Below are 22,228 nucleotides of genomic sequence, written 5' to 3' on the forward strand. Positions count from 1 at the left end.
ACAGGGCCAATTCTACAACTATTGGCATTTCTGGTGCCTGGGTGGGCACTGAGTTCTCTGATACAATTCTAAACCCACTGCAAAGCCTCTTCTAACGATGCCTAACTTGAAGAAGTTATCCTCCTCCCTCTGGACAATCCTCAGGGGATCTTTCTTCAATCCACCTTCTCCTCTCTCCCCATCCCCCTCTCTAATGAAGGGTCTCGGCCTGAAACATCAGCCTTTGTGCTCCTGAGATGCTGCTTGGCCTGCTGTGTTCATCCAGCTCCACACCTTGTTATCTCGGGCACTGAGCGGTGCATGGTTTTAGTCTTATGCTCCTTCACAGTCAGTTGACACAGCTGAGCTTATCCTTTTCAGAGGGAAGTTAGGACTCACCCACATTGCTGTTGGTCTGGAGTTACGTGTAGACCAGACAGCATAAGGATGTGACAGATTCCTTTCTGATAAGAAGAGTGGTGAGTGGGATGTGTTTCTACAACAATCCATTTGTTTCCCGGTCAACAATATTGGCTCGAGCCGTTTAATTCACTGCATTTGAATTGCCGAGTTTCCGTTTGTGGATCTGGGATTCATGCTGCTGGGGTGCAGTGACATAAACACTCTGTAACTGTTCCGGGCTCGCCCACGTGGGAGCAGGTTGTGCTTGGAATGCCCCTGGGGGGTGGTTTGGAGTTGTGGGAGGTGGGTACTCAGCTTGTTTTGTTTATTAACAGTTTCCACTGGGGCAAGAGAGGCGGGACCGATGGCTGTGCCAATCGGACTACACTCAGAGCCTATAACTTTGGGGAGCATGCGGTTAGCACTTTGTGTGAAGGGAGCGTGAGGACTGGGGCTGGCCGGTGCTCTGTAAAAACTCCAGCTAACTATCAGGACGGTCCCCATTCACTGGTAAGTACAGCTCTCAGGTAGATTCTACTCCTGTTATATTATTTATTTCTTGCTTCTAAAAACAGTCTTGAAGAAAAACCTAAATGGAAGGCATTGAACTGTCCATGAATTGATCAGATGAACTTTAGCTTGAATGGACAAGAGCTGATGAGTGATTTTCAGATTTGATTCTTTGAGAAACAGAGTAATTGCTGGAGAGACTTTGCGTTGTCTCTGGGTGCAAAGTGTTTACTGTCTTACAATCAAATACTTTCGTTAGCCCTGGCTTTTGTTTGCAGCGGCTCTCTCTCAATCACAGGCACTGCATCGAGATGCTCTCCCAGCTGGAAGGTGCCATGGACGACATCATCAAAGTTTTCCACAAATATTCAGGAAAGGAGGGGGACAAGTACCTTCTGGCCAAGGCTGAGCTGAAGGACCTGCTGAAAGGTGAACTTGGAGCTTTCCTCAAGGTAAATGACAACATTTCATCCACAATCGTAAACCCTGAGCAACTAGAAACTGGTTCCAGCAATCTGCTGCTGAGATTGTTCATATTCTGAGCAAATTGGCTCTCCTCTCAGTGACATGGCAAGAATATTGTAAACCCTACCAGCTTCAGGATGGACTATAAGCTCATGGTATCTTCGGGAATCTGTGAATGGGCATAAGCTTGTACTGGGCGACCTCGGACTGGCACAGAACAGATTAGCGAGGCACCAACCAGATACAAATCACAAGCTATTTGTGAGAAATCATTGACCAGTTTCACCCCAGCTGCTTAGAAAGAGGAAAAAAATCACCTTCTGTGCCCCAGCAATCGCAAATCCTCAACAGCCAACAGCAGATTTTTTGTAACGTGGGAAATAGAGCAGCCAAGTTGTACACAGTAAGCTTCCACAAATACAAAAGTAATGGCATCCAGACAACGAACTGATCAAGTTCACGAGGAGAACATCCTTCTCTCTTCACAGTTGTACCTGTGCAACTACTTACAGTCACCCACAAGTCTAGCTGACCCTCCGTCAGCATGGCACTCCCTCAGCACTGACCCTCCGACAGTGTGGCACTCCCTCAGCACTGACCCTCCGACAGTGCGGCACTCCCTCAGCACTGACCCTCCGACAGTGTGGCACTCCCTCAGCACTGACCCTCCGACAGTGCGGCACTCCCTCAGCACTGACCCTCTAATAGTGCAGCACTCTCTCAGCACTGACCCTCCGACAGTGCCCACTCTCTCAGCACTGACCCTCCGACAGTGCCCACTCTCTCAGCACTGACCCTCCGACAGCACGGCGCTCCCTCAGCACTGACCCTCCAACAGCACGGCGCTCCCTCAGTACTGACCCTCTGACAGTGCGGCACTCCCTCAGTACTGACCCTCTAATAGTGCAGCGCTCCCTCAGCACTGACCCTCTGACAGTGCGGCTCTCCCTCAGCACTGACCCTCCGACAGCACGGCACTCCCTCAGCACTGACCCTCCGACAGTGCGGCTCTCCCTCAGCACTGACCCTCCGACAGCACGGCACTCCCTCAGCACTGACCCTCCGACAGTGCGGCACTCCCTCAGCACTGACCCTCCGACAGTGTAGCGCTCCCTCAGCACTGACCCTCCGACAGCACGGCGCTCCCTCAGCACTGACCCTCCGACAGTGCAGCACTCCCTCAGTACTGACCCTCTAATAGTGCAGCGCTCCCTCAGCACTGACCCTCTGACAGTGCGGCCCTCCCTCAGCACTGACCCTCCGACAGTGCGGCGCTCCCTCAGCACTGACCCTCCGACAGTGTGGCACTCCCTCAGCACTCACCCTCTGACAGTGCGATGATCCCTCAGCACTGACCCTCCAACAATGTGGTGCTCCCTGAGCATTGACCCTCCAACAGTGTGGCACTCCCTCAGCACAGACCCTCTGACAGTGCGGCACTCCCTCAGCACTCACCCTCCAACAGTGCGGCGCTCCCTCAGGACTGACCCACCGACACTACGGCGCCTCCGACAAGCAGTGCTCCCTCAGCACTTACCCAGGCTAAGAACTGGCCAAGCATCATCCTGGAATGAATGCAGAAACTGGAGAACAGCCTGCGTGTAATTCACTAGGTACAGACCATCCCTGATTGGAGAGATTCCACAGCCCCGAGCCCATTCACTGCTGATCCCTGTGGCTGGGATCAGTGATCGGCTGTGAACCAGCTCAAGAATCTTGTCTTTTCCTCAACATTGCCAAAGAGTCACTGGAGAGGTTCATGTCAACAGCTCAGTGCAACCTCTTCATTACAGGATGGGGGAATGTGACAGTGGGATTAGACTCTGTGCGGGACAATAAAGGGTGGGGGGAGTGAGGGGGAGAGTGGGATTAGACTCTGTGTGGGACAAGAAGGGGTGAGTGGAGTGAGAATTTAATACGGTGAGGAGTTCTGTTGTCTATATTATATAAATTACAGTGACAATGGAGAAGGTAGAATGATGTTTTCAGGTTGGTAATGAAGCTGAGAAATTATCAGGAAAGGCTGCGGTACAGGCAGACCCAGCTGGCTGGGTGGGTACATTGCGAGGAGGATAAAGAGAGGCTTCAGTGTGATGTGGACCTAGTCTGTGAGAGTGTGTGAGTGTCTGTGTGTGTGTGTCTGAGTGTGTCGGTGTGTGAGTGTCTGTGTGTGTGTGTCTGAGTGTGTCGGTGTGTGTGTGTCTGCGTGTGTGTCTGTGTGTGTGTCTGTGTGTGTGTGTCTGAGTGTGAGTGTCTGTGTGTGTGTGTGTGTGTGTGTGTGTGTGTGTGTCTGAGTGTGTGTGAGTGTCTGTGTGTGTGTGTGTCTGAGTGTGTCGGTGTGTGAGTGTCTGTGTGTGTGTGTGTGTGTGTCTGAGTGTGTGTGAGTGTCTGTGTGTGTGTGTGTGTGTGTCTGAGTGTGAGTGTCTGTGTGTGTGTGTGTGTGTGTCTGAGTGCGTGTGAGTGTCTGTGCGTGTGTGTGTGTGTCTGTGTGTGTGTGTGTGTGTCTGAGTGTGTCGGTGTGTAAGTGTCTGTGTGTGTGTGTGTGTGTCTGAGTGTGTGTGAGTGTCTGTGTGTGTGTGTGTGTGTGTATGTGTGTGTCTGAGTTTGTGTGAGTGAGTGAATGCAGTATAATGTGGATAAATGTAAGGTTGTCCAGTTTTCTAACAAAAACAGGTGTGTAGATTATTATGTAAACAGTGAGAGATTGGGAAATGGGGAGGTGCAATGAGACCCGGATGTCCTTATACATCAATCACTGAAGGTAAGCATGCAAATGCGGTTCAGGGTAAAGGCAGCAAATGGTAAGCTGGCCTGTATGGTGAAAGGATTTGAGTGCAGGTGCAGGAATGTCTCACTGTAATTATACAGGGCCTTGATGAGATCACACCTGGAATGGGGTGCAGTTTTAATCTCCTTACCTGAGGTAAGAGGCTCTTGATACAGGGGGAGTGCAGCCAGGACTTACCAGACAGATTTCTGGACTGATGTATGAGGGGAGGCTAATTCGGTTAAGATGATTTACACGGAAGTTTAGAAAACTGATTGGGACCTCACAGAACCTACAAAATTCCAACAGGAACAGACAAGGCAGGAAAGATGTTCCCGATGGCCAAACAGACCATGACCAGAAGTTACAGTCTAAAGATATGGGGCAGATCATTTAGGGCTGAGCTAAGGAGAGGTTTCTTCATAAAAACTGAAAGAACTGCAGATGCTGTATATTAGGAACAAAAACAGAAAGTTGCTGGAAAAGCTCAGCAGGTCGGGCAGCATCTATGAAGAGAAATCAGAGTTAATGTTTCAGGTCCAGTGACCCTTCCTCAGAAATTTCTCCACCCAGACAGTGATGACCCTGTGGAATTCTCTGTCACATAAAGTGGTTCAGGCTAAAACTCTGAATGTTTTCGAGGAGTTAGATATAATGATATAAAGTGATCAGAGGATATGGGGTGAAATTGGGAACAGGGGACTGAGCTGGATGATCAGCCATGATTGTATGGAATGGTGGAGCAGGTTTGAAGGGCTGAATGGCCTACTCCTGTTTCTATTTTCCGTGTCTTGTGTTTCTATCTGAAACCGAGAGCAAGGGCGACCCTGATCAAGCGACAGCAGGAACTGCCGAAGCTGGAGAATCCGAGATTACAAAGTATGGAGCTGGACGAACACAGCAGGCCCAGCAGCACCAGGGAAGTGAAGATGCTGTTTTAATGCTGCCTGTTGTGACAACAATCAAAGGGCTTTGAGAGGATAGACGTAGAGAAGATGTTTACACAGGTCCCCACATAGTGGGAGAACAGAAAACAGCAACCTTAAAAATAAACTGTCACCAACAGCTTCCACACAGGAATGAGGAGAAACTGCTTTTCCAAGAGAGTGGGGATGGGGGGGTGTGGGAAATGTGGGACTCACTCCCATGGGGACTGGGGGGGAATGTGACACTCCCACCTGCAAACCCGTCACCCCATCCCTCCCCCTCACTCCCACCCCCAACCCCAATCCATTCCCCACCCCCCACTGCCTCAGTCCCACTCCCTCACTCCCCCTACCCCTCTCCCTCACTGCCACCCCCAACCCCTTCACCCCCAGCCCACCCCCTCAACCCCTCAACCTCTCCCTCATTCCCAAACCCTCACCCCCAACACCTCACCATCTCACCCTCTGCTTCACTCCCACCCACAACCCTCCCATCTCCCTCATTCCGACCCCTAAACCCTCAACCTGTCCCCAATCCCAACCATCTCCCTCGCTCCCTCACTCCCACCTGCAAACCCCTCACCCCATCCCTCCCCCTCATTCCCACCCCTAAACCCCCTCCCCACCCTCTTCTCCTCTCCCTCACTCCCACCTCCAACCCCAATCCATTCCCCACCCCCCACTGCCTCAGTCACACTCCCTCACCCCCCTCCCCACACTCCCCCTCCAATCGCCTTGCCTGGCAGCCTTTGACATGCACCCCCCCAAAAATCCCTCATTCTTCGAGGGACTGAAATAATCTTGAACACAAATGTGGGGTGGGGGGTACCAGTTTAGGGAATGGCAGCAAGGGGTAAGAGCCAAGGGCTTTGGGGCTTCAGGAGGCGGCTGGAAGAGGGAACAAGGGGTAGGGAGTGGGAAAGGGGGGAGCGAGATAAGGGGCAGGATGGGGCTGGGGTAGAGGAGATGGGACAGTGTGCATGGGTACGGGGTTGGGGAGGGAGAGTGAAGGACAGGGAGGAAGGGATTTAGGCGACAGTGGAAGGGATAGGGAAGTGAGGGTAGGATGAGCGGAAGGGACTGTGTGGAGGGGTTTGACAATGGGGATCAACGCTAAATGGGGGGTGTTTGTGGGTGGAGGCAGGTCAGATTGGGGCAGGGATGAGAAAGCAGATTCTGGAATGATTCATTGCTGACATGTTGATGTGGAAACAATTTGTAAGGAGCTTTATTCGATATAATTGCCTTAATTGTGTTTGTAGTTTGTCGCCACAGAGAGCTCCAGGAAGCAGCTGGTTAATGAGGGCTCAGTAATATCAGACTATGGTCCCCATCAATACCTGAGACATTGCAGGGTCCTCCTCACCTGGGTTACCCCAAGATGGTGGGGGGGGTGGGGAGGCGGTCAGGGGAGAGAACCTGTCTTCCCCAGCTGCCAAGAGGTCCCTGCAGACAGGAACAAGGGTGCAGAGAGTGGGAGAGAGTGAACAGGGTGAGGCTGGAGAGGGTAAACCCACAGACTTGGCTCAGTACCAGGGGGTAATTTACATATGAAAACTCCACAAACAATCCAAGATAATTGCTGGTTGACAGTTGAATGAATGTTTGAAATGGCAAACTGTCTGAAATTGAATTATTGTTCTGGAAGGAAGGAATCTTCAATTGGAATTTACCAAATGTTGACAAGAAATTGGGGAGGGGGAGGGTGTGGCTGATTTACTCTCCTATATTTCTGTGGGAGCTTATGTGTTAACACTGAAACAATTTTTAACTGCAAGCTTCATGACCAAATGTAATTTATTATCGTTATCACAGACTCTGCAACAGCTCAACCAAATCTGCTTGCAGTCCTGAGCCAGCTCAAAGCACAGAGGAGGCAAGCAGCAACAAGCTGATGTTGGAGCATGTTCCTGATCCCTCACATTGGGAAGGAGCCAGAGCCTTCGGCCTCCCTGGAGACAATCAGGACTGCAGATGCTGGAAACCAACGAAGGGTTTCAGCCTGAAACATTGACCTTCCTGCTCCTTGGATGCAGTCTGACCTGCTGTGCTTTTCCAGCCTCACACCTACAGACTCTGGGCCCCCATGTTCAGGCTCAGACTAAATCACTCTAAACCACAGGGTATACAGCCAAGAGATGAAGCTGATTATACACAACACACAGCAGACATCTCATAATTGCAAGATACTTTCCCACTTGCCAGCCAGGTGTACATCAATGAAGCAAACTAATACTATTTACCACATGTTACAGCAACAGCAATACTCATCTTCCAATTACGACAGTATTAATGTCTCCAAAAGGTGTCTGCTAAATTTCTCACCATGAATCAGTGTTTACTCTCACTGTCAGAGTCACAGAGTACTAACTAGAGGCCTGCTGGATAGACCTGAGCAAAATTCCTACACTCAGATTCAACACGGGAGCGGGCACTGTCAGGGGGTCAGCGCTGAGGGAGCGGGCACTGTCGGGGGGGTCAGTGCTGAGGGAGCGCCGCACTGTCGGAGGGTCAGTGCTGAGGGAGCGCCGCACTGTCGGAGGGTCAGCGCTGAGGGAGTGCCGCACTGTCGGAGGGTCTGTGCTGAGGGAGTGGGCACTGTCGGAGGGTCAGTGCTGAGGGAGCGCCACATTTCAGACAGTCAATAAGACCATGAGAAATAGCAACAGATTTAGGCCATTCAGCGCATCGAGTCTGCTCCACCATTCAAACATGGCTGTTATGTTTCTGAACCACATTCTCCTGCCTTCCGCCCATGACCCAGGATCCCCTTGACAATCACAAACCTACCTATCTCTGTCACAAATAACTCAAGGACTTGGCCTCCACGGCCCTCTGAGGCAATGTGTTCCAAAGAGTCACCACACTCTGGCTGCAGAAATTCCCCTTCATTTCGGTTCGAAAGGGTTTGCAGCCTCCCTGCTCCGCCAACACTACCAATCCTTCCCCCTATGTTCGTGTCATGTGAAAACTCAGCAACAATGGCCTCAGTTCCTTTGTCCCCAGATTGTTAATATATAATGTGGTCAGCTCTGAGGTAGGGCTGCGCTTCATTAAATGAACATTGTGTCAAGCGAAAGTGACCAAGAGAGTTTTCCTGACATTTGTTGGAGCCTAAGTCAGGAGATGTGTGTCATTATGATTTCACTGAAATGACCCTGTGAGGATTGGGCAGACTACTGGAGTAACGGGACGTTGAGTTTGTGTGGACAGAGACAGAGAGCAGTCTGTTCCTGTGCAGTAAACCCACTCCAGTCCCACGGATGCTGGAAATCTGACACAAATGGTGGAATGCTAGGAAAAGTCTGTGTTCTGGCAGCTCCCTCAGAATCTGTCATCGCGGACTCAAAATGTTCAATCAATCAAATTAGTTTCTCTCTCCAACGACTCACTGAGTTTCTCCAATAATTCTTTGTGTTTGAGCCACTCGTGTAACCCCTCCGTGAGGAAGCTGATGAAAGGCAGAAGTGCTCAGTGTGTGCTGTAATGTTCTTCTCTCTTCCCACAGTATCAGAAAGATCCCAATTCTGTGGACAGCATCATGAGGGACTTAGATATGAACCGAGATGGCCACGTGGACTTCCAGGAGTTTGTTCACCTAGTAACAGCTCTCACTATCGCCTGCAATGATTTCTTTGTGGAGTACCTGAAGAAACAGGGCAAATTATGTTGAGCTGGATGATGATGTGAATGTGGTAATGAGGGTAGAAATGGTGAAGAGATCTCAGGATTCATTCTGCAATCTGGGATACTGTTTCAATAAACTGGGATATTGTTTCAATAAACATGGCTCCTATCATTTCATGCATTACACCAGCACTTCTTTGGCTGTTTGACATTCAACAGAATCTTGCATTTATATAACGCCATGAACACAGAAACACATAGCCATGACACTTCACAAGAGCAAACAGCGAACAGAGTCTGTCATGAAAAGAATCATCAGCTTTCGGATACAACTGTAGCTGACCCATTTGGGTCTGAGCAGTTTGTTCTCAAGAGGGGCTTGAGGATGGAGAGAGAGGCAGAGAGGGTAGGGGAGGGAATTGAAGCAGCTGGAGGGAGTTCAGAGCTAGGGAGGGGTTGTAGGGGTTGGAGGAAGTTCAGAGATTAGATTAGATTAGATTAGATTCCCTACAGTGTGGAAACAGGCCCTTTGGCCCAACAAGTCCACACCGCCTCTTCAAGCATCCCACCCAGACCCATCCCCCTATAATCCACACACCCCTGAACACTACGGGCAATTTAGCATGGCCAATCCGCCTAGCCTGCACATCTTTGGACTGTGGGAGGAAACCGGAGCACCCAGAGGAAGCCCACGCAGACACGGGGAGAATGTGAAAACTCCACACAGACAGTCGCCGGAGGGTGGAATCGAACTTGGGTCCCTGGCGCTGTGAGGCTGCAGTGCTAACCACTGAGCCACCATGCCACCGTAATACAGAGGGGTATAGTGGCTAGGGGAGGTTACACAGAGTTCTTTTCTATAGGCCTCCGAATAGTTCCAGAGATGTAGAGGAAAGGATAGCAAAGATGATTCTCGATAGGAGTGAGAGACAGGGTAGTTGTCATGGGGGACTTCAACTTCCCAAATATTGACTGGGAACACTACAGTTCGAGTACTATAGATGGGTCAGTTTTTGTCCAGAATGTGCAGGAGGGCTTCCTGACACAGTATGTAGATAGGCCAACAAGGGGCGAAGCCACATTAGATTTGGTACTGGGTAATGAGCCTGGCCAGGTGTTAGATTTGGAAGTAGGTGAGCACTTTGGTGATAGTGATCACAATTCTGTTATGTTTAGTTTAGTGATGGAAAGGGATAGGTGTATACCACTGGGCAAGAGTTATAACTGGGGGAAAGGCAATTACGATGAGATTAGGAAAGATTTAGGGAGCATAGGATGGGGAAGGAAACTGCAGGGGATGGGCACATTAGAAATGTGGAGCTTATTCAAGGAAAAGCTCCTGGGTGTCCTAGATAAGTATGTACCTGTCACACAGGGAGGAAGCTGTAGAGTGCGGGAGCCGTGGTTTACGAAAGAGGTGGAATCTCTGGTCAAGAGGAAGAAGGCGGCTTATGTTAGGCTCAGTTGAGGGCTACGAGGTAGCCAGGAAGGACCTAAAGAGAGAGCTCAGAAGAGCCAGGAGGAGACATGAGAAGTTGTTGGTGGATAGGATCAGGGTAAACACTAAGGCTTTCTATAGGTATTTAAGGAATAAAAGAATGACGAGAGTAAGATGAGGCCCAATCAAGGATAGTAGTGGGAAGTTGTGTGTGGAATCAGATGAGATAGGGGAAGCGCTAAATGAATATTTTTCAACAGTATTCACTCTAGAAAACGACAATGTTGTCGAGGAGAATACTGAGATACAGGTTACTAGACTAGGTGGGATTGAGGTTCACACGGAAGAGTATTAGAAATCCTTCAGAGGGTGAAGATAGATAAGTCCCCTGGGCCAGATGGGATTTATCCTAGGATCCTCTGGGAAGCCAGGGAGGAGATTGCCGAGCCTTTGGCATTGATCTTTATTTGTCATTGTCTACAGGAATACTGCCAGATGACTGGAGGATAGCAAATGTGGTTCCCCTGTTCAAGAAGGGGAGTAGAGACAACCCTGGTAATTATAGACCAGTGAGCCTTCCCTCAGTTGTTGGTAAAGTGTTGGAAAAGGTTATAAGGGGTAGGATTTATAATCATCTAGAAAAGAATAAATTGATTAGGGATAGTCAGCATGGTTTTGTGAACGGAAGGTCGTGCCTCACAAACCTTATTGAGTTCTTTGAGAAGGTGACCAAACAGGTAGATGAGAGTAAACCGGTTGATGTGGTGTATATGGATTTCAGCAAAGCGTACGATAAGATTCCCCACAATAGGCTATTGTACAAAATGCGGAGGAATGGAATTGTGGGAGATATAGCAGTTTGGATTGGAAATTGGCTTGCTGAAAGAAGACAGAGGATGGTAGTTGATGGGAAATGTTCATCCTGGAGAGCAGTTACTAGTGGTGTACCGCAAGGGTCGGCGTTGGGCCCACTGCTGTTTGACATTTTTATAAATGACCTGGATGAGGGCGTAGAAGGATGGGTTAGTAAATTTTCAGACGACACTAAGGTCGGTGGAGTTGTGGATAGTGACGAAGGATGCTGTAGGTTGCAGAGAGACATAGATAAGCTGCAGAGCTGGGCTGAGAGGTGGCAAATGGAGTTTAATGCAGACAAGTGTGAGGTGATGCACTTTGGTAGGAGTAACCAGAAGGCAAAGTACAGGGCTAATGGTAAGATTCTTAGCAGTGTAGTTGAGCAGAGTGATCTCGGTGTACATGTACACAGATCCTTGAAAGTTGCCACCCAGGTTGACAGGGCTGTTAAGAAGGCATACAGTGTTTTAGCTTTTATTAATAGAGGGATCGAGTTCCAGAACCATGAGGTTATGCTGCAGCTGTACAAAACTCTGGTGCGGCCGCACTTGGAGTATTGTGTACAGTTCTGGTCACCGCATTATAAGAAGGATGTGGATGCTTTGGAAAGGGTGCAGAGGAGATTTACTAGGATGTTGCATGGTATGGAGGGAAGGTCTTATGAGGAAAGGCTGAGGGACTTGAGGCTGTTTTCATTAGAGAGAAGAAGGTTGAGAGGTGACTTAATTGAAACATATAAAATAATCAGAGGGTTAGATAGGGTGGATAGGGAGAGCCTTTTTCCGAGGATGGTGATGGCGGGCACGAGGGGGCACAGCTTTAAATTGAGGGGTGAAAGATATAGGACAGATGTCAGAGGTAGTTTCTTTACTCAGAGTGTAGTAAGGGAATGGAACGCTTTGCCTGCAACGGTAGTAGATTCGCCAACTTTAGGTACATTTAAGTCGTCATTGGATAAGCATATGGACGTACATGGAATAGTGTAGGTTAGATGGGCTTGAGATTGGTATGACAGGTCGGCACAACATCGAAGGGCCTGTACTGTGCTGTAATGTTCTATGTTCTATGTTCTAGATACAGAGAGGTATAGGAGCTGGAGGAGGTTACAGAGATACGGAGGGGTATAGGAGCTGGAGGAGGTTAAAGAGATACGGAGGGGTACGGGGCTGGAGGAGGTTACAGAGAAAGGGTGGGGTATAGGAGCTGGAGGAGGGTACAGAGATACAGAGTGGTATAGTGGCTAGGGGAGGTTACAGACATACAGAGGGGTATAGGAGCTGGAGGAGGTTACAGAGAAAGGGAGGGGTATAGGAGCTGGAGGAGGTTACAGAGATACGGAGAGGTGCAGGGGCTGGAGGAGGTTACAGAGATACAGAGGGATTTAGGGGCTGGAGGAGGTTCAGAGATACGGAGGGGTATAGAGGCTAGAGCAGGTTACCGAGATACGGACGGGTATAGGGGCTAGGGGAGGTTAGAGATAGGGAGGGGTATAGGGGCTAGGGCAGGTTACAGAGATAGGGAGGGGTATAGGGGCTAGGGCAGGTTACAGAGATACGGAGTGTTATAGGGGCTGGAGGAGGTTCAGAGATATGGAGGGGTATAGGGGCTAGGGCAGGTTACAGAGATAGGGAGGGGTATGGGGCTTGGGGAGGTTACAGAGATATGGAGGGATATAGAGGCTGGAGGAGGTTACAGAGATATGGACGGGTATAGAGGCTAGGGCAGGTTACAGAGATACGGACGGGTATAGAGGCTAGGGCAGGTTACAGAGATATGGAGGGGTATAGGGGCTGGAGGAGGTTACAGAGATACGGACGGGTATAGAGGCTAGGGCAGGTTACAGAGATACGGACGGTATAGGGGCTAGGGCAGGTTACAGAGATATGGAGGGGTATAGGGGCTAGGGCAGGTTACAGAGATACGGACGGGTATAGAGGCTAGGGCAGGTTACAGAGATACGGACGGGTATAGGGGCTAGGGCAGGTTACAGAGATACGGACGGGTATAGGGGCTGGAGGAGGTTACAGAGATATGGACGGGTATAGAGGCTAGGGCAGGTTACAGAGATACGGACGGGTATTGGGGCTAGGGCTAAGAGTTAATTTATCAGATGTGCTCTTGTTGTATTTAAACCCAGGTACTTCTGGGTTATCAGTTAGCTTGGCTATTTCAGTAACATAACCATTGTCCACTGTACACTGGTTAAAAAAGGATCAGAACTCTCACGTTTTTACTAATGACCTGTCTGTGCTGACTGGAACGAGGTCAGCCCAGCTGAACCTCATCCAATATGAGCTTTTTTGACTGGAGCTGTTAGTCTGCTCTGATAAGGGAGCCCTGGCTGACAGACATAAACAGGAGTGTCAGAGGTTCTGTTCACTCTGAGAGCTGGCTCTGAATGAGGCGATATCTTTAGTTAAGATAACAAAGTGTGAAGCTGGATGAACACAGCAGGCCAAGCAGCATCTCAGGAGTGCAAAAGCTGACGTTTCGGGCCTAGACCCTTCATCAGAGAGGGGCATGGGGAGAGGGTTCTGGAATAAATAGGGAGAGGGGGGGAGACAGACCGAAGATGGAGAGGAAAGAAGATAGGTGGAGAGGAGAGTATAGGTGGGGAGGTAGGGAGGGGATAGGTCAGTCCAGGGAAGACAGACAGGTCAAGGAGGTGGGATGAGGTTAGTAGGTAGGAAATGGAGGTGCGGCTTGAGGTGGGAGGTAGGGATGGGTGAGAGGAAGAACAGGTTAGGGAGGCAGAGAGAGGCTGGGCTGGTTTTGGGATGCAGTGGGGGGAGGGGACGAGCTGGGCTGGTTTTGGCATGCGGTGGGGGAAGGGGAGATTTTGAAGCTGGTGAAGTCCACATTGATACCACTGGGCTGCAGGGTTCCCAAGCGGAATATGAGTTGCTGTTCCTGCAGGAGGCCCATGGTGGACATGTCGTCTGAGGAATGGGAATGGGAGTTAAAATGGTTCGTGACTGGGAGGTGCAGTTGTTTATCGCGAATCGAGCGGAGGTGTTCTGCAAAGCGGTCCCCAAGCCTCCGCTTGGTTTCCCCAATGTAGAGGTAGCCACACCAGCAGAATAAGAGGATAAATGAAATGGCATAATTTTAAAGAGGCTGCAGGAACAGGAAACATGGCTCAGGATGTGTCATGGGTGAGACACTTCAGTTAAATGTGGAAGCGGGGATTTTTGTCGGCAGAATGAGAGAGAAATTTGGTTTTCTCAGAAGGAGAATCAATAAGAAGAAACTGTGACCAGAGGCAGGATGATTAGTAACTGGGGACACACTGCTTAAAAACCAAATTCAATAGGAACTTGCCAGCAAGAATTGGGGAAATACCTGAATAGAAAATAGCATTTGCAGGGCAAGGGGGTAAAAGGGAGGGGAGTGCAACTAACTGAATAGGTATTTCAAGCAGCCAGTGCATTCACAATGGTGTGAATGGTCTCCTATGCTGCAAGATTCTTTGCATGTTTGATGATCAGGGAACAGTGCAGGCGGCCCCTGGACTGTACAGACACAGGCACAGACACACCCTCCCCACAGGCTGCAGTTTTGGGAACATTTCCTAATATTATGCCTGAGAAAAGCAAACGAGCTGGCGCCAATTAATAAGGAAAAATATTCCAAAATTCTGCAGCTTGTTTGTAGATGTTTATACCTAAATTCCAGAAAAGACAGGTCTGTTGGGAGGTGTGGGGTGACCTGATTAAAACGATAAAAAGAATGAAATGGAATCAATGTAAAAAATGATGTTTCTGCGAATAAGGAAAAACCCAAAACAAGAGGATTTTGTCATGAGTCTCTGTGGCAATGTGCTAGTCCCAGAGTCATTAAAAAGTAAACAGATTAATCAAACTATGCAAAGTCCCCAATTTATCCAACTGACAAAACCAGGTTGAAAGAAAACCCCTGGACAACAAGGTGTAGAGCTGGATGAACACAGCAGGCCAAGCAGCATCAGAGGAGCAGGAAGGCTGACATTTCAGGTCTAGACCCTTCTTCAGAAGAAAACGTCAGCTTTCCTGCTCCTCTGATGCTGCTTGGTCTGCTGTGTTCATCCAGCTCTACACCTTGTTATCTCAGATTCTCCAGCATCTGTAGTTCCTACTGTCTCTGAAAGAAAACACTTACCTGGCTCCCATATTCAACAAGAAAACGGTGATGCATTTGCAAAAAAAAAACCAGGTTTTCACCGATGGCAGAAAAGAAACTTGAATTAGAACTTTATTTATACATAACTTATACCTTTATAACTTAAACTTTACCCCTTGTAAACGATTCCATACGCATACTAACAGACACACAAAGAGATAAGCCAGAAATATTACAAGTGGGGTAGAAACAATAAAACATCAGTGAAGCACAGATCTGGCACCAGTCTGGATCACTGGTGGTGATGAGATGGTTCATTTCAGTTCCTTTTTTTTGAGGAAGATATGACATTGTGGATACTCTGATTCATAGGATCCCTACAGTGTGGGAACAGGCCCTTCAGCCCAACAAGTCCACACTGACCCTTGGGAGCATCACACCCTGATCCATCCCGCAGTAACCCACACACCCCTGAACACTACGGGCAATTTAGCATGGCTGATCCACCTCGCCTGCACATCTTTGGGCTGCAGGAGGAAACCGAAGCATCCGGAGGAAACCCACGCAGACACGGGGAGAATGTGCAAACTCCACACACGCAGTCACCTGAGGCTGGAATCAAACCTGGGTCCCTGGTGCTTTGAGGCTTCAGTGCTAACCGCTGAGCCACTGTGCCGCCCCCTTTCATTCATTGATCAAGGATTGAACCTTTCAGTGTCTCCAAAAGTAGTTTTTCCTCCCTTTCCTTTCAAGAAGAGAATTTCGAGAGAGACAGAGTGAGTGAGAGGTGGTGGGTGGGGGGAGCTAGCAGCTTGGATGTCCTTTCACTTTTCCACTAATAGAAAGGAGACAGAGAGCTGCATGAATGTTTCTACTGAATTGTTCAAACACAAAGCTCTAGCCACTCACCCAGAAACTCATCAGAAGCTGTTACTATGCTGACTACACCTGAAAACACACATGGCGCACTGCCACAGAAGTGAAGTATTTTCACCTTCTGCCTCGCTGCTTGAAACGAGCAACATTATAGATACAATAACGACTTCCCCTCAGTATTCTTTTCAAAGCCTCAGCATCTTCTTCCACAATCTCTTGGTCTAACACACAGGAACTTTTCCTACTTCTAGTCCAGGGTCCAAAATATGAAAGCAATCTTTACTCCATTGATGTCAGATAGTCACTTATAAATTCAGTTTGGAATCCTGAAGAAACCTCCATCTGGAGAGTGGGGAAAATGTGGAAGTCACTCCCACAGTTGATGAAACTGGATAAACCCATGAGGGAGAGGGAAGGATATACTCAAAGGATGACATGAAGAGAGGTTGGGAGGAAATTTGTGCACAGCATAGACACCAGCAGAGCAGATGGGCCCAATGGCCTGTTCCTGTACTGGAAAACCCCGCTGATGTGCAATCTCTACTTTAGGTAAGAATTGCCTGAGGTTGTGAGGGAATTTGGTGCAATAGTTTGGGTTCTGTCAAAGTGGGAAATCCATTGTGTCCAACAGAGTTTGCGAAAGATGAATGCCTGGGAATGCCCAGTTCCTTTGCAGCAAAGACTCGATCCAGAGAGAGAGAGAGAGAGAGAGAGGGAGAGAGACACAGACATCAGCAACATGAGCAAGTGTCCCCACAGAGAGTGGAGATCAGACTCTGTCCCAGACACAAAACATGGCAGGACACTTAGAGACTTCAGACTGAGGTAGAGATTGAGATTGTCTACTGGATAAGAGTTATTGAAGGTTAGGGAGTAAAAAGTAGGATAAATTGCTAGGATTTGGATTACGTGAGTCCAATTGAATGACCAAATAGAATACAGGGCATGAATGGCCTCCTCCCAGCCCAAGGTAATACCCTGTTGGAGAAAGATCAGTGCAGTCACAAAGTGCAGAGATCAGGAGGAGAGAGATGGCTGAGTGTGAAAGAGACAAAGAGATGGATGCAGCTGAGTGTGTAAGATTGAGAGAGATAGGTACACCGACTGTGTAAAGAGAAATGCCATATGCGTGAGAGAGTTACAGCCTATTTGGAGAAGTTCATTTGCACATTACGTACTGGCTAGATTGCTATAGATATGACACCTACACCCCTGCCATAGGATATTTCACTTTTGTTTGTGGGAAATGCCAGGATTTTGACCCAGTGGCAGTGAAGGAACAGTGATATATTTCCAAGTCAGGATGAACAAAGAACAAAGAAAATTACAGCACTGGAACAGGCCCTTCGGCCCTCTAAAGCTGTGCCGATCCAGATCCTCTGTCTAAACCTGTCATCTATTTTCTAAGGGTCTGTATTTCTCTGCTCCCTGCCCATTCATGTACCTGTCCAGATATATCTTAAAGGACGCTAACGTGTCTGTGTCTACCACCTCCGCTGGCAACGCGTTCCCAGCATCCACCACCCTCTGTGTAAAGAACTTTCCACGCATATCTCCCTTAAACTTTCCTCCTCTCACTTTGAACTCATGACCCCTAGTAATTGAGTCCCCCACTCTGGGAAAAAGCTTCTTGCTATCCACCCTGTCTATACCCCTCATGATTTTGTAGACCTCAATCAGGTCCCCCCCTCAATCTCCGTCTTTCTCATGAAAATAATCCTAATCTACTCAACCTCTCTTCATAGCTAGCACCCTCCATACCAGGCAACATCCTGGTGAACCTCCTCTGCACCCTCTCCAAAGCATCCACATCCTTGTGGTAATGTGGCGACCAGAACTGTACACAGTACTCCAAATGTGGCCGAACCAAAGTCCTATACAACTGCAACATGACCTGCCAACTCTTGTACTCAATACCCCGCCCAATGAAGGAAAGCATGCCATATGCCTTCTTGACCACCCTATTGACCTGCGTTGCCACCTTCAGGGAACAATGGGCCTGAACACCCAGATCTCTCTGTTCATCTGTGGAACACCATTGGTCACAGGTCTCCAATTTGAGAAACCCCCTTCCACTACTACTCTGTCTCCTGTTGCCCAGCCAGTTTTTTTATCCATCTAGCTAGCGCACCCTGGACCCCATGCAACTTCACTTTCTCCATCAGCCTGCCATGGGGAACCTTATCAAATGCCTTACTGAAGTCCATATATATGACATCTACAGCCTTTCCCTCATCAATCAACTTTGTCATATCCTCAAAGAATTCTAAGAAGTTGGTAAGACATGACCTTCCCTGCACAAAACCATGTTGTCTATCATTGATAAGCCCATTTTCTTCCAAATGGGAATAGATCCTATCCCTTAGTATCTTTTGAAGCAGCTTCCCCACCACTGTCGTCAGGCTCAGCGGTCTATAATTACCTGCTTACCCTTCTTAAACAAGGGGACAACATTAGCAAGTCTCCAGTCCTCCGGGACCTCACCCGTGTCTAAGGATGCTGCTAAGATATCTGTTAAGGCCCCGGCTATTTCCTCTCTCACTTCCTTTAGTAACCTAGGATAGATCCCATCCAGACCTGGGGACTTGTCCACCCTAATGCCTTTCAGGATACCCAGCACTTCACCCCTCCTTATGCCAACTTGACCCAGATTAATCAGTAATGATCGGTAATCAATAGTCAGAGTGGCTTTGAGGGGAAGATGCAGAGGGTGGTGCTCCCAATGGAAGAAACTTTGCACTATACTGAGAAACATTGCAGGGGGAATGAAAACAGCAACCTTAAACATGCGGGAAGATATTGTCAGTATTTTGCAGGTTACGCAGCCATTACCTGCTGAACTGATCCTGGAAAATCACAAAGATGAGCACCATCTCAAAGTGGATGAGAATGTGAGACCAACTCAGTATCGGCAGATAGCAGGTACAGATGCTTTCAGGTTCAACTTAAAAGACAAGTTAGATCTCCCAGTGGCCAGGAGCTTTTAAAAAGGAAGAAAGATTCAAAGTCCAAGAAATTATCCTGGAGAAGCTTGCAGTTAATAAGCAAGTGAAACCAAAAGATGCAATCAGTGTGATAAAGATGTAATAAGTAAAAGAAAATATAACAAGCAAATTACATTGATCATTGACTAACAGCAGCAGGATGTCACCTTGGTCCCGATAGGGAGCTGTAGCAGAGATGCAGCACCAACAGATTTGAAAGAACCTCAATGATTTGTGGGATCTGAGAACTCTTCAGCACTATTTCACCTAATTTGTCATTGGTGTGTGAACATCAGTGCAAACCCATTGCTGAGGATGTGTGTCAGGATTGCAGCACAGATAGCTTACAACCAAAAAAATAACAACAGTAGGTCAACATGCTCTGGATATCATCAACCCAGCTGACAGCGAATCTGAAAGTAAAGCACTTTGCTTTGATCAAGTGATTAGTGCTGGAACAACACTGCCCGAGGACAGGAGATCAACGCTGGAACCAGACAAACCAACAACTCACACACTTCATTGAAAGATCAGAAACAGCTACAAGGTAATGGGTGGTGTGTGTGCATGCAGAGATTGCTGAATATGGGAATGACCAGAATGATCAGTTTTGTTCATGAATTATCATTTTTATTTCTGGTGTACATTTTGTAACATGTATCTGCAAATTATGGTGCATGCAGTACTACAGAATCCCTGAAGTGTGGAAGCAGGCCACTTGGCCCATAGAGTCCATACTGGCCTACACCCCCCAGTCTATCACTCCACATTTCCCATGGCTAACCCCCCTAGCCTGCACATACCTGAACACTACGGGAAATTTAGCATGGCCAATCCATCCTAACCTGCACATCTCTGGACTGTGGGAAAACTGGAGCACACGGAGGAAACCCACACAGACAGGGAGAATGTGCAAACTCCATAAAGTCGCCTGCGGGTAGAATTGAACCCAGGTACTGGCGCTGTGAGGCAGTAGGACTAATGACTGAGCCATAGTTGAAGAAATTTGTACATTGTGCACTGATTAGTTTTTTTGTGGTCACGTAACCTTGGCCTCTGCCATTAGCAGGCATTAAACAGATCATTCAAAACACAACTTGCTGTGAGAGAGAGAGACTGGGCCCATTATTAGAGCGAAACTTCTGTTGTGATAGTGAGTGATACAGTCAGCTGAGGATTCTGCCTGGCCTCTGGAAACCTTGGCTCACATGGGACAGAGGCGGTGAGATTCCTGCTGCTGACCACTGTCCATTTACCCACCCGCCTCTCCTCCCCTACCCTAGGTTTTAGGAGAAGGGGTGATCAGTCACAGGTCCTGCCTACTGATCACTTCCCAACAGCAAATAGTTGTGGAGCAGGTGAAACATTCGATGGAACATTGTTTACCAACCAGCAACATCAAATTGTTGGTCAGAATTAATGAATAACCAGTTCAATGCTCTTCTCCAAAGTTGTGGGCAGAATCTCAAATCACGAAGGATACACCTGGCCTAACAATAGCTTCTGTAAATATATGACTTCAGCTGTGTGTTATAGGATTATCACAATTGATCTTTATACAAGTTTCAATAGCAGCTGTACACGCTGTATATCATTAAGACCAGTAGACCTGGCCGATCTGATATTCCTCACATCCACCTCACTGTCCTTTCCCCATAACCCTCGACTCCCCTACACAGAAACTTAATTGAAAGTTCAGAGTGGCCTGGGCCATATGAGACAGCCAGAGACACCATTCCAGCTCAACAACAGCACAGGCTGAGAAACATCTGCCTGGGCAACCTCACGACCTGAAAAAACACAACAACCAGAGTAAGAAGGGAATTCTGCAGGGAATACTTTTCTGGAGTGGTGTCAATTCTCAGGGGTGACCAATGACACAATAAATGTAATGGCACTGGTGTCTGTTGAGATCAATGGTGGAGAGATTAGGATTGAGGAATAGAAGTTTTTTATTGTCAAGGTACACAGGATTTTGGGGTTGAAGGATATGGAGAACCTGAGCCCTGTACTCTGAGGTGATGAGTCCCCTGCAAGAGGAGGAGTCAGTTCTGTACTGTAGGTGTCGTTGGTTCCTGCAATTAGTGGCCATGACTCTCTCTGATGAGAAATTCCATACAAATAGAAACTTGCCCGCATCCAATCAGAAAATCTGGGAAAATGCTTATAACATCACATGATAAACCAGGGGCGGGAGATGAAGTAGCATTATATATTTCAGCTCTGAATCTTTCATTCCTCACATTCTGATCTGTCAGGGTCAGGTGAGTAAACTGTGATGCTGTTTTCAGTGAGCAAGACAGCGGCTAGGAGCCAGACCCAGAGTAGGAGGTGGGGGGGGGGGGGGGGGGGGGGGGGGAACAGAGTAAGGAGAGACAGTGAGGTAGAGAAAACATAGTAAGCAGCAGAAACAGAGGGAGAGTGAGGAGGGGGAGGAGGAGGAGGAGGTGGTAACCGGAATGTGAAGGGGAGTGAGGAGGTGGAAAATGGGGGGTGGGGCGTGAGTAAGGAAAGGAAGTGAAGCAGCAATTGATGCGAAAATAGCTGAAATTGTTGGAAATGTTATTTTGTGGCATCAAGAGACTGAAAAACTTTTTCAATGACTTGGGTTATTGGGGATTCCAAACAGAATCTTTATTCCTTGGGTAAGTCTGAGCTGGTTTATACACAGACAGAGCTATGGTTTTCTGATCCATCTTAAGTGTTGATCTCAAAGCTTCATTTTGTACCATTCAAACACTTTCCCAGTTGATGTTTCTTGCTACAGTTTCAAGTGACCAAGTGTGCTGCGCCCAGATTCCACATCATGGCCTGTGAACTGGCAAGTGTGAATAGTGCTTTGGAAGCCTTGCTGACAGTGTTCAAAAGAGCTGCCAGTCATGACAGCGACAACTTGACTCTGAGCCGCGGTGAACTCCATCATTTGATTAAGACTGAGCTTCCTTTTTTGGTGCAGGTAAGACCCTGGGGTCGTGAGAAGGCACTGCCCATTAGGGGCACAGCTCCTGCGAAGGAGACACAATGTGAACACAGCAAGGGCAGGATGCTTTGGGCTGTGACAGTAACAAACACTTTCATTTCTCTCCACAGCCCAACTTTGAAAAACATTTTGAGAGTTTCTTCCAGTGTATGGAAGGTAATCCTGGCAGTAATGTCGATTTTAAAGAGTTCATGTGCCTGTTAGCGACTATTGTGATGTGCCGTGACCAAGAACTATCCCAGCAACTACATTAATGACATCTGGAGTCATCAGTAACAGCCAATGGAACTATCAATAGCAAATAAACTTATCTCAAAATGA

At 48.2% G+C, this 22,228-nt stretch overlaps 2 protein-coding genes across 4 annotated transcripts; both read left to right on the forward strand.

Moving 5' to 3' along the window:
- Positions 1-758: 758 nt before the first annotated feature.
- Positions 759-8,834, forward strand: LOC125465979 (protein S100-A1-like). Of its 2 annotated transcripts, none has more exons than XM_048560033.1 (3): positions 759-891; positions 1,170-1,343; positions 8,558-8,834. In XM_048560033.1, exons 2-3 carry the CDS (start codon positions 1,203-1,205, stop codon positions 8,720-8,722), a joined length of 306 nt encoding a protein of 101 aa, XP_048415990.1. In that variant the 5' UTR covers positions 759-891; positions 1,170-1,202; the 3' UTR covers positions 8,723-8,834. The 2 variants fall into 2 exon arrangements, with proteins under 2 accessions (XP_048415990.1, XP_048415991.1); XM_048560034.1 differs by having other exon boundaries at positions 761-891; positions 1,190-1,343.
- A 10,618-nt stretch (positions 8,835-19,452) lies between these two features.
- Positions 19,453-22,228, forward strand: LOC132206071 (protein S100-Z-like). Of its 2 annotated transcripts, none has more exons than XM_059638501.1 (3): positions 19,453-19,474; positions 21,676-21,883; positions 22,018-22,228. In XM_059638501.1, exons 2-3 carry the CDS (start codon positions 21,734-21,736, stop codon positions 22,159-22,161), a joined length of 294 nt encoding a protein of 97 aa, XP_059494484.1. In that variant the 5' UTR covers positions 19,453-19,474; positions 21,676-21,733; the 3' UTR covers positions 22,162-22,228. The 2 variants fall into 2 exon arrangements, with proteins under 2 accessions (XP_059494484.1, XP_059494483.1); XM_059638500.1 differs by lacking the exon at positions 19,453-19,474 and adding an exon at positions 21,114-21,191.

Source organism: Stegostoma tigrinum, chromosome 30 (assembly GCF_030684315.1).
Source record: "Stegostoma tigrinum isolate sSteTig4 chromosome 30, sSteTig4.hap1, whole genome shotgun sequence".
Taxonomy (NCBI): Eukaryota; Metazoa; Chordata; class Chondrichthyes; order Orectolobiformes; family Stegostomatidae; genus Stegostoma; species Stegostoma tigrinum.